General features: G+C 41.1%; 1 protein-coding gene and 1 long non-coding RNA gene across 2 annotated transcripts in view; one reads left to right on the forward strand and one right to left on the reverse strand.

The window, feature by feature from the left end:
* MTA3 (metastasis associated 1 family member 3) overlaps positions 1-18,078 on the reverse strand; it is a 284,441-nt gene that overhangs the window by 83,715 nt on the left and 182,648 nt on the right. The window contains exons 8-9 of the mRNA XM_019516380.1: positions 11,633-11,732; positions 4,792-4,980 (exon numbers count right to left, since the gene is read on the reverse strand). Coding sequence (XP_019371925.1) covers positions 4,792-4,980; positions 11,633-11,732 — 289 coding nt within the window. The remainder of the gene's footprint in view (positions 1-4,791; positions 4,981-11,632; positions 11,733-18,078) is intronic.
* LOC109296796 lies at positions 2,226-18,067 on the forward strand. The gene is made up of 3 exons (XR_002097058.1): positions 2,226-4,579; positions 9,806-9,807; positions 18,056-18,067. It is a non-coding gene; the product is annotated as an uncharacterized LOC109296796 (long non-coding RNA).

Genomic DNA, 18,078 nt, shown 5'->3' on the forward strand with positions numbered 1-18,078 from the left:
ATGGGGTATGCAAAATGCCCATGCCCTGCCCTTGCCCCTCACTCCCAAGCCACAGCCCTGCCCAGCCCTGCTGGTGCCCCTCACTCCTGACCCACAGCCCCCTGCCCTTCACAGCCCTGCTTCTGCCCTTCACTCCCAGCTTGCAGCCCCCTGCTGCCTGCCCCACCCTCTTCCCCCACTGGAGGGGCAGGCAGCCCCAACAAGCACCCACCCCCCCTCATATGTGCATGCATGTGTGCCCATGCACACACACACACTCTCCCTAAGTCCTGGCCTTACCTGCCTGCAGCTGCCAGGGCTTGTGAGCAGATGCATGTGATGCCCCTCCCCTCCCCCCCCGTACCTCCTTGCTGGGGTAAGCCAGAAAGTGTTGGGAAAAACTTGGATGCTGAGTGGAGGCGGAGCAAAAACCCAGATATTTGTTGGTATTTTAAAAGACTGCCCAGAGATTGGGGGATCCAAAAAGAGGACATGTCTGACAAAACCAACACATAGTAACCCTAGATCAAATGTAGCATTTTTGGCAGCAAGGGGAAGGTGTCAGGGCTGCCTCTGGCCCTCCTGATGTTGCCCTGGTATTGCAGTACATCCAGGCCCAGTGCCAGCTCCTTGTGGAGAGAACACCCATCTATTTTTAAGGGTCCCTCAAAAAAATGGAGTTTTGCCCAACATGGGCCAGGTGTTCTATGGGCATGCTCAGCATGGACTGCATTCATTCAGCTTCATAGTTGGCTTCCATAATTGAGCACATGCTGCTTCGAGCAGCAATTTAATGATAGACAATGTATTTAACTGGGGGAAGGGGGCTTGCGATATGAAAATGTAAGACAAAGGGTTTTTTCCCCCCAGGCTGACTGAGGAGGAACAGGCAGGGCAGGAGGAGGGGGGTGTGTGGGGGCAGAGAAACACAAAACTTTTCTTATATTTGAATAAATATGGTAAACGTAGACATTTACCAAGATCCATTGTGTCCGCTAGAGATAGCTGGGCTCCCACACTTGGGTTACTGTGCAGGCAGAAAAGTGACTTACTTAGACCAGCTGGCCAGGCATTATTTTTGCCATGATAATCTACTCCCTGACAAGTAACAGACTGACATGATGAGCACATATTCAGTTCAGCACAAAACAATGGTGCTAATGGTGGTGTCCACCTCGTGGCCAAGAGCCTAGTACCAAGAAAACTTGCCCAGAGGCCCTTGCTATGTTGCATATATTATGCAATTGTTTAACTGCTTAAGTTTCCAATACATTTAGACCAGCCACATGTGCAAAGTAAGAACAGCCACAAGTGCAAAGTAATTATCACACAATTAGCTGGAGAATCATGCACGAAATTTAGACTAGCCAAATGGGCAAAGTAATTATCATGGAATAAAAATGACTATCCAGCTATAAAAACAGCCAACCAGCTATAAAGCTAGTGCTTGAAAATGTGTAACAACTTCCATAGCTGGCTTCTATGCAGATTTAATTTCAATGTGTAGTAGGACCTTGACAAACAGAAATCTGAGTTCAAGCTTTCTTCATTCTTAAGGGATTTAAATCACACTCTCTTACTTTCTAGGAGAGTGTCCTAACCAACACAGCATGGGCAGGCAGAGGACACTCCATCCTTCCAGTTGAAGGTGGTATATTGGCAACCAAGAGTACAAAATACAAAGGATCAGTAGGAGAGCAAGCAGGAGGGAATATATGTAATTATGACTATATCTCTAAGTGACTAATGTGAAATGAAAAACTGTGAAAGACATGCTCTGTCAAACAGAGTTTGTGCCCTTCATGCCTGAAGAAGGGTGTTCATGCCCAAAATCTTGTAAAGAACAATTTTTCCAACTATTTAGTTGGTCTAATAAAAGATAACACCTTCTCCCCAAAACCTTGTTTGCCTATGCTCTGTTAGTGACATTCCAGTGTTGACATACTGCTTTTCTGAAGGTAGAAAGAGTGGCAAAGGATACAATGCAGTTTAATCAGTTTTCAGAAAATTTAACTGATCTCTGCAGTTTCGGCTCATTTTGACTCTAATATTAACACTACACTCTAATATTAACACTACACTCCTTCAGCCTTTTCATTTACTCTACATTCTCATATCACAAATGTCTTTTTACTTCTCTTTGATCCACCAAACATTAAACAGGTTTCAGTAGTCTGTTTCAAATTATTATCATTTTGTGCATTCCTGCAGAAATAACTTCTGAATCAAAGTTCTAATAAATCGATGGAAAGGATCATAGAATTCAACTATACGCAAAACCATATAATTATATAGATAAGAACTATGTGGTAAGTCCCAAGAATATTAGATTTATTACGCTGTATTTTATATAAAGGTGCAATTTACAAAGGGTTAATATATGCTTAATAGATATTTTATGGACCTGATAAATGAGCAATGTATATATCAGAAATTGTTATATCAGTTGAAGATGCTAGAGATAATTATTAGCAACTAGTGCCCTTTTAGATACTAAAGCATTTATTTAAATATCTATTAACCTTATATTACCTCTTTATATACTTTTATATACAATTATACATTAAATCCTTAACGTAGAAAAGTGTGATCACTTATTCATTATTTCCCTTAATCCAATAATTTTCATAGTTATAGCTATCTTGAATGTATAAACAGAACTGCTACACACTTAAAAGTCATTTTCTAAGATGAATATGTGTTGAGTCCAGTAGACATTGTGTGTGGCAGGTATAAATTTGTTAAAATGTCAGCTCTTCAGAGATATAATCTCTTTCCCTTTCTGCCCTTATTCATTTACATTTATTTAATTTTAAAACTATGAAAGTGCTGAATTGACAACACTGGAATCCAGGATGACCAGCAACAATTTTTGTGCTCTCCAAATGCCCATTTTGAGAGCATATTCTAACTCCTTTTCCATTAAATACTTGGCATTGCTGTAAAAAGTCTCCTTAGAAGAACACCTTGCAATACCAGCTGCTAACTGTGATAAGACAACAAAGAATGGTGGGTCACCCTACTGCAAGGCACTGAGCTGAGATTTTATAACATGGGCTTTATCACAATGAACAAAAACATTTGGAAATGCACAGATTAATCATAACTAGTTAATGAGCTGATTACATAATTAATCATAACTAACTGATTTATTCTGTTTAGTTCAGACCACCACAACCAACATGAAGAGATGAGAGTAATTGAAGAGGTAGATGTTGTACAGTAGTTAAGGCTCTAAAAAAAGGCTAATGTTATAAAGGCTCTAAAAAATGGGAAAAAACAAATGGCAAATTATCAACTACTTGGGCAGTCAGTGATTAATTTCAATTCCATGCTACTACTCTGCACAATCTAAATATTTGCTGTCCAAAACTGCAGTAGTCCAAAAATGGACCTTACAGTTGGAAGGGATTAGAGACCATTTCCCTCAACCTTACTAAATGCCAAAATATCTAATGCATGAGGATACCTCACCATAGAACATTTTTAAAAGCTTTAAAATTTTAATGATTGACTTCAGATCTCCCCAGTGCTAAACATGGAAGGAAAGGCTGGTATTTTCAAAGGCACCAAACTGTCTTACCATCCTCTGAAAATCCAAGTGAAAATACACTAGAACTTAGCATAAAGGAAAGCTCAGCTATTAAACCAAATCTTTTAATAGAAGGTATTCTAGTCACTTCACACCAAGAAAGAACAAGACATATTTTTCCTATCTAGGCTATACGAGGGTTGTTCAAAAAGTATTGAGACTGATGCTGTAGGAAACAAAATATTTTATTTACAGCGGTTTGGGCTTAATCTCCTTTGAAGTATGCTCCTTCTGCAGCCACAGACTTTTCCCAACGTTTCTGCCACTGTTGGAAGCACCTCTGATACGCAATTTGTGGAATTGTTAAAAGCTGCCCAGTCGTATCTTTGTTGTATGGTTTTCACATCACAAAATCTTTTTCAAGGTTTTCTTTAGTTGAGGGAAGAGAAAAGAGTTGCATGGGGCCATACCAGGTGAATATGGAGGCTGCGGCACTTGCGGGATATGGTGTTTAGCTAAAAATTGCTTCACAAGCTGTGCTGAGGGGGCAGGAGTGTTGTCCTGGTGAAGCATCCAAGAGTCAGACACCCACTTTTCTGGTTGTTTTTCTGGTCATTTAATTCCCAAATTGCCAGTTAGAATTGAATGACATGAACCTACAGAAATTCCAACTTCTGCTATCTCTTGGACAGTCAATCGCCTATCATTTCCAACTGAACTGCAAACCACTGCTGCATTTTCATCATTTTGGGATGCTGAAGGGTGTTTGGAACACTCATCGCTTTTGACCAACAATCGCCCTTCTTTAAACTGATGATACCATTCAAAAACTGTTGCATGGCTCATAGTGTCATCACCAAATGCTATTTTAAGTAATTCAAATGTTTCACTTGCCTTTTTCCCTATCTTCATGAAAAATTTAATGCACACGCGTTGTTCTGGACATTCTGACATAACAGAATGCGACGCAAGACCCAAACGATCTTACTTCAACTGCTGGCCACAGAAACCTGGGGAAACGCCATGAGCTGCAAACCTGTCCAGAGGAGTCCCAACATGCCCAGACATGTTCAGCAGAGCCACGCCCTCCACCCAATACTTTGTACCACAAATACATGTTCAGTCTCGATAATTTTTTGAACAAACCTTGTATACATATGTACTTAAGCAGTATGAAAGTTTATTTTCCTGAAATTAATCTTCCATGGAAAATAATTACAACTATCACTACCAAAATGTGTTAAGAATGCAAGGAAGAAGTGCATCAATTCAGTACTTACAAAGTCTTGTCGTATGTCATTGAAGTCTTTGCCATACTTTTCCAAAGCTTCTTCAAATAAACTAGCTTCTGATGCTGACCATTCTTCCATTTCATCTCTACAAAGAACAGGCCCTCCAAGTGGTACTAGAACACTAATGGCACTGCTCAAGTCATAGTTGTGTTTATGCAAGGTATCCATTGCATGAAACTGAGAGAGAGAGAGAGAAAGTAAAAACAAACCACTGAATTAAAGTCATGAACCACAGAACACCTCTAATGAAAGTATTATATCTTATATTATGAAGCATGTCTTATTGCTAAATTTAAATGCATCCTGTTGTATATCATCTGACATAGATTATTAGAAATGCCCAAATTATTCCAATAATAGTTATTTTGGGGAAGAACAGTTCACGATAATAATAAAAAACTACAGTACTTAATTTTATTTAATTCAGGTAAATTGCCTACGCATTATTACCATACTTTTTATTTTGACAGATCTTCATCTGGTCCACTTAACCCAATGAAGACATGCCAACTGGCACCAGACGAGTATCTGGCAAGTTTGTTTTCACCAAGTAAGGATTATAAATAATGCTAAGCCAGATAACGCAAACTTCTACTGGTCCCAAACTATCAATCAATTGATAAGAAAGGAAACTGCCACTTGTATTATTGTTGTTGTTACCATAATGAGAAAAGAGTAAGAAGATTTTATCCAGGTATGAAATGCTTTCATGAAAAATTATACATGGCTGTGCTAAACAATTATACATAGCTAGGTGATGGGCACTTTTTCTTTGGTAGAAGGCAGAGAAAAACAGAAGCAACTAAAAAAGAAACTGCATTTTATGTTCAATTGCTTTGAAACAATCACTGAAGACTCCTATCACTAACAAGCAATGGGGAAGATAAAAAAATAAAGAGGTGCATTGTGGATCCACCTCAGAAAAGGCACGTAACAAATAAAATGAACGGTTAACACAAAGTCCTTTCTAAGGCTACCAGCAGCTGAGAGACCAACAGAACCAATGCTGTTCTCTTCAGCTGAACAGTCAAGTTGTCCCTTCATTCCTTTTACAGGTTTATGTAGCAAATGCTGCATCAGAAATGAAGTCTGAGATAGAAATAAGAAGACCATCATGCAGCCTATTTTCTTTATTGTAAAATTTAATGAAAAAATGGTCACTTTTGTCTCATTTATTTTTTAAAAACATGTTTTAGTAGAAAAGACACAAAATACTTAGAGAATTACATTCTATTCTGAATGTTAAGACCGCTGACAAGCTCCTGAACTAACATCCTTTTTTCTTTATTCAAGCTAAAACCTCAACTCTCTTGTTCGGGTAGGCTCCTGCATCATGGTAGGCAGGCAGGGAGACTGCAACAGCTCAGGGACTCCCAAGAGAAGGGAAAGAACATTTGGATCTGAAGCCAAGCTGGGATACACCATAAATGAAGGACTGTAGGATGGGAAGGGGAATTTTGAGCTCTCCCAAGCAGAAACAAGGGAAGAAATTCTCTGAAGAAAGACAACAACAAAATCTTACTACTATAATTTAATAATATCTTGAATAAAGACATTTTAGAGTCCTGGCCTGCAGAAGTCAAGTGTTTTTACTCCTAATTCACAAAATCAGAAGCCTCGTGTGTAAAATTCAAAGTCACATTTCTTTATGCTTCATTTTCTTTCAAAAAACATCTCATGCTATGATTTGTTCCCCCATAGACAAGATTTAAGAGCTAACTCCACTGAGAGAAGCAAGAAGAGAGATTCTGTCAATCTAGTTTAGGTTTCTTTAAGATGCCTATCATCATCAATCTATGCCCTACACAAGATACAGCAAGTCTAGAAAAAAAGCCTTTCAGGTTTCCTACATTCTTCCCTAAGGCTTTTATTCTTCAGCATTCAGTATTTCCAATAAGTGAAATAAAACTGCCTGTACTGCATAGCCAGAAAGCTAAACCTCAGTTCTGCAGCAATGGGCTGTGGAATTCCACTGTGCTTCAAAAACTCTTCCCTTTTTTATCCTTGAACCAGTAAATCTTACAGCGTTTGCTGTCTTTTGGCAGGGACAGGGACAGGAGGTACTTTTCAGAGGTCCCATTAAACTGAAAGATTCCACTGCAGGCCTTATTTTTCACTGGCCAGCCATATTAAAATGAGACAACAGGGGCTGTTGACCAATTTGGAGTCCTACAAAATGGCACAGTTTGCACAGCCCGAATGCAGAGATATCTTGGTGCTTCCAGTTATGACTCTTCATCTTCACCTAAGCATGCAATTGGGGAAGCTAAAAGACAACCCCTGGCTTGCCAGTCATCCAATGGAGCCCCTGCAGCTTGTCCTACATCCACAACCAACCCAAAATAATAACACTTATTTAACAAAAAGCTTGATTAAACCACCTCCTAATAGAACAACCAATTAGGAATATGGCAAACATAGCGCTTAGGCACTGCTATTTTCCCATCAATTACACTTAAAGTGTAATGCCAAACTGCTAACATGTTCAATACAGCGTATTGAGGATTATACACCCGCAGCACATCACTTCCCAAGTGCTAATCAAATACACTATTCACCACAACCTTTTTCTAATGAGATATCAACTTTTAAGTGCTACTCAAAACATGTCCTCCAATTAACATGGGAATATATGACAGGCGTGAATCCTATGAGAATGAGCATCTTTTCTTAATTTAGGGGAAAAACATCATGCATTGACAATAAGAAGGGTTTAAAAACTCTTAAAGAGCAGACAAGTGAAGGGAAAAATGAACAAATATGATAATTAAAGCTGTGGTGTCTCCTTGGCTGTCTCATAATAAGATGCAGCTTCCATTAAGTGTAATGGAAGTTAATAGATCATATGCAAGGCAAACTTTCATACTTCTCATACACTAAATGCATCACTTCAGCAACATTAATATAATATGTACCTTTACACAAAGATGGAAAAAAATACAGTATTAATCACTGAACTGTACATGAAGAAAGGTATATAATCTGTAGTATTTACAGGAAATTCTTGATCTATTTAATATTTGAAAGAAGAAAGTGTGCATAAATGTCAAAGTGAAGAACTACTCTAGTGCAAAACATTTACAGTGAATAGGAGTACATCATGGAAAGGAAAATCAGAATGCATCTTTTATCTTTAAAAGCTTAAATATTATTGAGGACATTATCTTCTATAATAAAGTATGCAATTACCTTTACCACATCACAGTTATCTAAAACAAGATAGTTTTCCATTTAATTGCTTTTAGTATCTATAAACTGGGCAAGGTGAAACATTTTTCTTATGATCAATACATTTGATATGAAACAAGTATTTACAGTAAAGCAGCCAGATGGTGACTAAGTTAAATGTGATTTTCACCAAATAACTATAAGTGTTCTCTTTTAATTCTCTTAATTTATTTTCAGTATACTGTTATTTATGATCCTCTTTATGTACACCTAAGGTAGTCTGCAAATACAGGGATATATCTAACTTTCTAACTTTCATTTATAAAATTTGATTCTGTTTATGTCTATCAGAATACAGTGGTATTTGGAGTTACATATGAGTATCTTATAAAAAATAAAAAAAATCAGTATGACCTGTTTAAAATGTATTATTTTTATAATAGTCAATTAGGCTTCTGGTAAGTATAACTAAAATTATTATTCTTGACAAATTATAAGACAGCAAATCCCATTATGCATGCTTTACAGAGTACATATTAGTTACTCTCTATTGTTAGTTCTGGCATTTACCAGAAGTTATATTTAACAAGAATGTTTTATTTATGATCTACTGTGGGCCAAAGGCAATCTCTTGAGCTTGTGGCTGCATGGTCCAAATCTAAGGGCCTCCCAGTGGAGTCTTAGGGAAAGTCTAAGGTTCTCAAAGCATATCTATACCGTTTCTGACTGCAGTAAGGTATGCCATGATGAATGCTTTATCCCCACCCATGCCCTCCCACCCATGCGCACACACTCTCATTCAACATTCTGTGCGGCAAATGGCACAAAAAAGTATTGTAACTAGTGTTCAGCGTGCACTCAGTGCACGCCCAGCACAGCTCTCTGTCTCTGGTGTCTACTAGTGCACATCTACGCTGCTGTAACAGTGGCTATATTACTTTTTTCTGGCATTTGGAACACGTGGTATAGGAGTGACTGGATGTGCCATTTTTCCATAGCAGCACTTAGCATAGTCAGAGGTAAGGCAAACATGCTCTTAGGTGCTACGGTGACACTGCAATCAATTAAGTCCTTTTACTTTACTAGGAAAATACATATTGAAATCATTTTAAAGGGCCATGAAAATAATCCCTGTGATAGCACAAGGCTGGGGTTGCCATGGAGATCGGCCCCAGCAACACTGGCAAGGTAAGCAGCAGGCCAGGGGGGCTGCTCCAGAGCTGCTGGGATCTTTTTGCCAGAGGCAGCTTGATCCAGAGCCAGGGTAGTCTCATGATCTGCAGGTTGCATGTTCCGTTGAGGGGCATGCAGGCTGCAGATCGCAGCTCTGCCCTAGCTCCTGATGAGACTGTCACTGTTGCAACAAGCCGGGGCAGAGCTGCAATGTGCAGCCTGCATACTCCGGGCAGGGACGTGCAGGCAGCGGACTGCAGTTCTGCCCCAGCTCCTTGCAACACTGACAGCCTGGTCAGGAGCCAGGGCACAGCAACAATCCGCTGCCTGCAGGCCCCTGCCCGGAGCATGCAGGCTACAGACAACAGCTCTTTCCTCCCTCCACACCAACCTTCCCTTGCTGCAAGATCCCAGTGGCTCTGGAGCAGCCCCCTACCCTGCCATGCACCCTGAGAGCACAGCTGGTGCCAGTCTCCATGGTAACACCAGCCTTGTGCTATCACAGCGCAGCTGCGGCTGGCGTCTCCATGGAGGCCGGCCCCAGCCATGCAGGCAGGGGCTGCTGAGAAATGGAGTCCACTGGCGGCCAGATTCGGCCCGTGGGCCAGACTTTGCCTGCCCTGGTGAAGGGGGTATGAGCAGTAATGTTTTTCAAGGAAAGTAGTACATGGCCAAAAAAGTTTGAAAACAACTACTCTAGTATATAGTAAAATGGGGGCACCTATGGAAGAGGTGCTTAGAACTGTGCTCTACTGTCATGTGACATGAAAGGCTCTGGAGAAAGCAGAAAGTGGGTAAATACAGAAGAGACAAGAGAATGGTGGCTTAGACAGGCTGGGAATAAGGAGCAGTACTGCCCAGTACTGTGAGAGACAGATGAGGAGCACTATGGGTATGGGATGGGGGTGGGATGGTGTGCGCCTTAGGAATGCCTTAAATGTTCAGAAGACAAATTCATCATTTGCTATTTTTTAGGGCAGTCAGGTGCTAAAAAAAACCAAAAAAAATATTTGTGGGGGAGGAGCTGTTATTCAGACCTTCTTGAAACAAATCTTTTTAACAGTATTTCTTATCTGGCAAGTGAAACATTCTTCTCAAATATGATGCTAAACTAGGAGGGAAAAATATAGTAAAAGTTGCAATCTCTTTTCATATCAAAATGTCCTGATGAGCTAACTAGCTTGACTGCTCTTGTATCTCAATGTTTTTCATTTCTTCAAGGTGATAAAAGCAGACAACTCAATTTTTACTTATTCTCATTCATATTTATCAGACAAAAACAGAGACTGGTTTGATTTTAAAAAATAACCTGGTGGCTCAAAATCTACAAATATCAACTGGTGACAAACTGACAATACACTTTTAGTGTCTAAACCCATTTCTCCTGAAGTCTATGGGTGCTGCTTAGCAACTTAAATGAAAACAGGAGCAGGTTCACAGGTAAATCTGTGCAAATATTGTGGATAATTACCTACTATAAACATAAATAGCTTGCAACCCCTTATCTGTAGGAAAGCAGACCTGACACAATATAGCCTACTGAATTCTCATTTGCCCAAAACTCCTATATTTGTATATAGTACGTTTCTATAATAAGCAACAATACCAATCTGGAAGGGGTTGCCAGCACTCTGGAGGACAGGATCGGACCTTGAAATGACTTTGACAAATTGGAGCAATGGTCCAAAATGAACAAAAGGAAATTCAATAAGGACAAAATGCTACATTCAAGAAGGAGAAATGAACAGTATAAACGTAAAGTGGGGAATAACTGGCTAGGCAGCAATGCAGCAGAAAAGGATTTCTGAAGTTTAGTTTGGATCACAAACTAAGATATAATTCATTGATGTGATATTGTGCACAGGGCACAAATGAATGGTAAGACCCAAGAGGTAGTTATTCCTCCCTATCCAGTGCTAGTGAGGCCTTAGAGTCTTACATCTAGCTTGGGACACTGTACTTTAAGGCACTGACAAACTGGAAAGAGTACAGAGAAAAACAATAAGAATAACAAGAGGCTTATAAAACATGACCTGTGAAGAAACAACAAAGGAAATGGGTTTGTTTAGTTTAGACAAAGGAAGACTGAGAATGGACATAATTTAGTTTTTAACTACATGGAAGGTTATTAGAAAGGAGATAATAGTTAACTGTTTTCCATGGCCACTCAAGGAAGGACAAGAAGAAATCAACTTAACTTGCACAGCAAAGAGGAGTCGAGTTGGACATCGGAAGAAACTGTCTAACAATTAAGGAGGGAAAATACTACAACAGTCTACCCTGTTCTTGTGGGATGAAGTGGATCGTGAAACCTGCTTCATTTAAGTTTGTTTTTTAAAAGTTAAAAAATCATATATTGGAGATGTTTTAAGTTTATACTCAGTGATACCTCACAGTGCAGTGGGAAGGACTAAAGGATCTTGTATGGTCCTCCCCAGCTCTACATTTCTAGAATTCTTAATTCTAGCATTTCTACCAAACCTCTCACCAGAGTGATGTCTCGAGAAGCAGCAGCTGCACTCATGTGTAAACTTGGTTGCCTGACAGAACTACTGCAGTCCAAAGCCCGAGCAAACGTGCCAACCGCGCTAGGGGGGAAAAAAAAGACAAATAAAAAAAATTAATATTATTCTCTTTCATTACCGGTTTATCCTTCCATCAGTCAAAATGTATTTAATAATTAAAACCACAAAGTAGGTTAAGATTACAAATTTAAACAATGCAAAACAATTCGTAAATGACAACATGATAAAAAGTCACAATTGCTATTTTAAAAAACAGCACTCTAAGTGAAACAACAGGTCACCACTGAAAAAAATAACTTAGTTTTCATACTATTTAAGTAATCAGATATTAATATTACATGTGGCCCAGCATACTAATTCCTTCTTTACTCTGAGTTAAAAGGTTCTGCTCAGTTTGGATTTTGTCAATACTGTGTTTTTTAAATGAAGGACTAAACGGTGACTGACAAAACAAGTCAATATTCAGAGCACACATGCCAGAAGTTGTTCAGGCCCTGCTCTAGACTCATTCCAAAGAACAACCCACCTGGCAACAGGTACCTTAAGCATTTTATATATTAACTGAAAAAGACATATATAGAGAGCACCAGCTTTCATAAACCCAGGTTCACTTTATGAGATTGTTAGGTTACTGTGTTTTTCAGGCTGAGAAGTCAAAGGCAGCCGGATATGATGCTAACCACAAGGCTCTCTTGTGTGCCTTAATGACATGAGAACAGTTCCACTAGACTCAATGGAATTAGTCACATGGAGTAAAGACAAGTTTTCTGAGTAAATCTTTGCAGGATGAGGGCTCCAAGTCAAATTTATGAATTACTTTGAGGGAATTTCTCAAGGGAAACGTTGGGACTAATCATATCTAACAGGTATGACACTTACAGAGGGCATGCTATGTATGTATAAGTGTTATTTCCATTCTTGATATAGATCATGACTCAATTACATAGTGACAAAATACATTTCAAGAGCTAATACAATGCATTAAGTTAAACCACTAACCAGTCAGGAACAAATTAATACAACTTAGCTATTATATAGCATTTGTACCACACATGTCATATTATATTACAAAGCAGGAGAAGTATAAAACTATTAATAAATAAAACATTTGTTAACACAGAATTAGGATTGCTTTTCATACTTCAAAAATGTTAAATGTTAATCCTGCTGTAAAGCTTTAACTCTGCCTTCTGGTACTTGCAAGAACCACTGAGAATTTACCTCAAGTACTGTATTTGCTCCCATACAACACCCCCCGCCATTGTTTTTGAAAGGCAGAAAAAAGAGAAAAAAGATTTTCCAAAATTCTAACTGCAAAGAGCGGAGACAGAGCCTAATCTTCAGATGACTCATCCTCCCTTTCCTGCTTAGCTAAAGCTCAAACCCCAGTACTGAAGACTGGTTTCCATGGGTATATCTATGATTTTGAAAAGTGCTATAAGAGTCTCCAAGGCTGTGAAATAGGAGGAGAGACAAGGGGCAGACAGTAAAACCGTCCTAAAAGGGTTAGCTTGATTCATGGAACATCAAAAGCATTAACACCTCTGGAATGAACAACTATGGAGCAAGAATCAAAGCAGGGTGTTCCACTCCAGGCAGAAAATCAGCTTCCCCACTTAATACATGCACCCAGGTTTGATTTTGGGGGGAAAGTTGCATAACGTATGTGAGAAAATACAGTATATTTCAGTCACTGGTGCGCTAAAATAAGCAGCCACAAGAAATAAAAGCATCATCTTTTTATGCAGTATGTACTGGTTGGGGCATCAGTCATACAGGGCAGAATTAAGGTTATGGGATGGGATTAAGTTGTTTTGCCCAGTTTTTAGAGGTTAAGTGATAAATATGTTATTTGAACCGAGTATTCTGTAGTATTTTGACATCACATTAGTCAATAGTTTTCTGGTGCCAACCTCCGAACAGACTGACACTGCTGTGAGTTGCAGCTCTTAGCTTTTCTTTGACCACACCATGTTTCATTATTCATGGAATCAGTGAGCAGCATTTGGTAAGATTATACAACTCCAACAGTGCTGTTTCCTAAGGCATTTTCCCTCTATTAATGCTATTTTCCACAACAACAGCATTAAAGTAAAATCTAACCATGCATGAATTTTTTGCAGCATGTTGAAATATTAGCTTTGGAATTAATAACTTGCCATATTTATTCATAATACTAATAGTCAAGTAACATATACAGGAGAAAAACCTATGTCTTTTTAAAAGTAGCCCTGTATGAAATACTTAGAGATCTGGAGAATTGTGTTGTGTATAACACTCTCTCTCTCCATCAATGCCTGTCACTCTTTCTGTACTTGGTTCTAAATAGAGATGCCCACAGGGACATTTAGGCTAGGGACCGAAGTTACACATAACGCAATGTAAGTGATCAGAAACTGGTTTAAACCTGTAACAGAACAGACATTCAGTGCACATAAACCAGTTTCAAAATGGCCAAAACCAGTTTGAGATAAACTTGGTTGAATGTAGTATCAGACTTAAGTGATTGAGCTCAAACCGGTTTACAGAACTTTGTCCCAGAGCCCTTCCTGGTTTAAGTTAAACCAGAGTCCCCCAGCATCCCAGCATGCTCTGCTGCCCTGGGCAGAGCTGTGCTCTCTGCGGAGCAGGACTAGCTCCGTGCCTCTACTCTGTAGCCAGAGCAGGGGTGGTGGCGTGGCCAGATACTGGTCCCAGCCCCCAAGACAAGGGAGGCAGGGGGGAGGTTTATTCCCCTCACCTTCCCCTGTCCTACCAGCATGGGCCTGCCAGGCATTTCTCCACTCACTGCTCCAGGGGCAGAAGTGTGGCCAGCACCAGCAGTAGTTTCAAGTGAACTGGCCAGGGAAAGTTTTAATTTGTCCCCACGGTCCCACTGGCATGGACCAGAATCAGGGTCTGCCTGGTCCTCCCCACTCGCTGCTACAGTGGAGGCGTGGCCAGAGGCCAGCCAGCATGGCCCCTAAGGCAGAGGGTTTCCCTGTGCAGCATGAGCGGCAGGATAAACTCCTTCCCTGCCCCCTCCACCAGACATCAGAGAGAGGGGAAAAATAACCTCTCCTAAGGGGGCCATGATGACCAGCCTCTGGCCAAGACCCCACCCCTGGAACAACAAGGGGGGAGGGACCCTGGTGGCGGTGGTAGCCACTGTCATGGTTTCCCACAGAGCACAAGGCTCTTCCTGGTCAGGGGGCTGCACTGTGGGTGGGAGGGGGCTATGCCGACTGGCCTCTGCCTCAGGGGGCCATGCTGACTGGCCTCTGGCTGTACCACTGCCACTGAAACAGCGAGGGGGAAGCACCAGGTGGACTCCAGCTCGGGTCTGTGCCAGTGGTACAATTACTGGGAAATTAAACCCCCACCCTGGCCAATTCACTTGAGGCTACTGCCGGGGCTTGCCATGCTGCTCCCCCCTCAGTACAGCTTCCCTGTAGCTCAGGGCACACTCTAGTGCCCCCTGGATTCTGGCCTGAGCCACTACAGGCATGTGCCTCCATTTCCTGAACGTCTGTTCACTTGCAAAGTGGTCCACTCCTGCAAAGATTGAATCAATTCAGGCTCTGGCTTTTAGAGTATCTGTCCCTAGCCTTAAGGGTTTTAATGTTGACAACAGGCTGGTGTATATGGCCTGCAGCACCCAGGTAAGATCAAAATATACTACAGGGAAAGGCTGGCTTAATCCCAGATTTTGAAGTTCAGCAAAACTTCTGGTGTCTTGCTGGGCTACAACTTAGGGGTTTTCAATATAGAGGCTTAGCCAGTTTGGGCTTAAGTGTGGTTCTAAGGGCTAACATTAACTAGCATTCTCCAAGCATTCTTAAGGAATGCTACAGAAGACAAGAAACAGACCAAGATAATCTGGTGCCAAAACCTAAGAATTTGGCATGTACTGGCTTTTAAAAAGATTATGTTGTTATATAAAACTAGCAAACCTAACAAACCTTTAAAATAACTGTGGCTAGAAAGAAGTTACTCTAAAAAAAGTTCTCTTCCTAATCACTGATCACTAGTGCATGAAAAACTAGCTTCTTAGAGAATCCCTAGCACTACCAAGTCACGAGATATTTGATTATAAAATACAGGCAACATCTAAATGAATTATCTGTTACTGAATATTTACTTCGAATTACTACTTATTATTTCACAAGACTGCAAGAAATAAAGCCAATTTAAATTAGGTTAAAAAATCTGTTCAGTTCAAATTATTATTACATTTATTACTCTTCTTACTACATCTCTAGTACACTTTAAATGAAGACACCATTTTGCTAGGCACTACAGAAACAGGATCAGCAATGAAACAATGATCCAGGCTGAGGGCCATAGGTTGCCCTCTAATAGATAACAGATGGAGAAAGACAAATAGGGAAGTACAAGGAAATAACAAGACAATATCAAGCAGTATGACAGTCTGGTTGTCAACTGTTGTGTCAACATACAAGCTGCCTAATCTTTGTCAAGTTTCAGGTTTTTTTGGCAGGTATCATAGAAAAAGAGTAATAAGGAAGAATTTGAAGCAAACATGAGTAACTCATGCAGCACTGAGGAAAGCATGAAGATAGCTGCTTGAAAATTTAGCAGCTGGATGATGGATATTAGCTTTAGGCTGTTGACAGACGTGAAAAACAAACAAACAAACTGCACTGTATCAGAAGCAGCATCACGTTAGTTTAGCCTGGCTGTGCAACATCTGTACAGACTGCATGCTTCAGCATGGCTTTTTGGTACTTTTATCTAACAGTTGAGTCAATCAGCTATTACATAAAAGCGCCAAAAAAGCCACACTGAAATGCCCAATCTATACAGATGTTGGGTGAGCCGAGTTAAATTAACACAATCACTCTTTTGGGCAGGCGCTGGGCTTGGTGCAGGGCTGCGTGGAGTTTAAAATAAAGTGTCATCTTATTTTGGTTTTTTTATGTCTGTAAGCAGCCTCACTGGCTAACTGGAGGCAAGAGATGATACCCCAATCCTGAATAAGAAGACAGATATGGGGGAAACTAATCATAAAGGACCTTCAAAGTGACAACAAGAAGCTTCTGTTTGATGCAGTACAGAAGGAGATGACAGAGTAATCAAAAAGGAACAAACCTGGAGAAAGATCTTTGCAGTAAAATATAAATATATATGAGCAGGAAAAGACTGTATTTGTTAAGGCTAGAGAAGAGGAAATTGCAGTAATCAAGGAGTTAAATGACAGGAGTCTGGATGAGAGTTGTAGTTGTGTATGTAAGTAAAGGCTGCATCTTAGAGTGTTTTACAGAAAGAACTGGCAAGATCTAGACACAGTCTGTTGTAGACACCTAAAGGGAAATTCAGGCTGAAGATAATGTCCAGGTTACGGGCTCAGAGGACAGGTTAACTGGTAATGTCACCCATAGTGATCAAGAATAGGTAGGGAAAACTGATTTGGGTGTGGAGGAAAATAAAAGCCCTGTTTTAGCCACACTCAGTATGTGCTGATCAATACATAAGACCATTAAACCAAGTACTTTGGTTTAAATGGAAGATGACAAACCTGGAGCTGAGGCAGAGTTGTGAGCTATCAGCATTGGGACGGCAGTGGAATTTGGGTTTGTAGTTGAGAGTCCCCAGATATAAGGTATAACAAGAAAAAGAGACTAAGGCAGGGGTGGGCAAAATATGGTCTGAGGGCGGGTGCCTAACAATTCACGATTTCTTCTGGTCCACGGGCAGGTGCCTACCAATTCACTGAATCTGGCCCGGCCCCAGGCTGCCCCTACTATGCTGGCATAAGGCTGAGCCCCACTCATTCCTGTGGGGGCAGTGCACACTGCACTCCCACCCTCACTCATGGGACAGCCCTGACCCTGGCCCCACAGGTAGGTAAGTGGCAGCAGCAGTGGGCAGGAGCAAAGCGGCAGCTTAGCAGGTGTGTGGGGCCCACACTCGTACCCTGGGGCCACGGCTGGCAGCGACACAGGGTGGGGCAGCAGGAACACAGAGCCCAGAGCCTGGGGCAGGAGAAACATGGAGCCTGGGCCAGCAGGGGCACAGGGTCCATGTGGCTCCATTGCACAGAGCTTGCATGCAGTTCCTAGGTTCTCCACCTCTGGGCGAGCCGCACACCTCTGGGGTGAGCTGGCACATGATGGAGCTGGCAGCTCGACCCCAGCCACTGCTATGCATAGGTCATGGGGAATAGTGGAGATCTCCGTGCTATGGAGCCAGGCCAGCTCTGCCCCTCCCCCTGCTGCCCTTGCCAAGCCCTATGATCTGCTGGTTTCATTGTGCAGGACTCTACCTCATAGCTCAGGGCTCAGGCACATGAGCACTGTGCAATGGAGCCAGTGGCTCAGCCACATGTAGTCCTGGGGCTTGTCGCACTGCCACGGGGCTCTGCCTGCTGCTGCTGTTGGTGGAAGGAGCTGTGCCCAATGGGGAAGGC

This window comes from Gavialis gangeticus, unplaced genomic scaffold (genome assembly GCF_001723915.1).
Source record: "Gavialis gangeticus isolate Ggan-Ray unplaced genomic scaffold, GavGan_comp1, whole genome shotgun sequence".
In the NCBI taxonomy this organism is placed as follows: domain Eukaryota; kingdom Metazoa; phylum Chordata; order Crocodylia; family Gavialidae; genus Gavialis; species Gavialis gangeticus.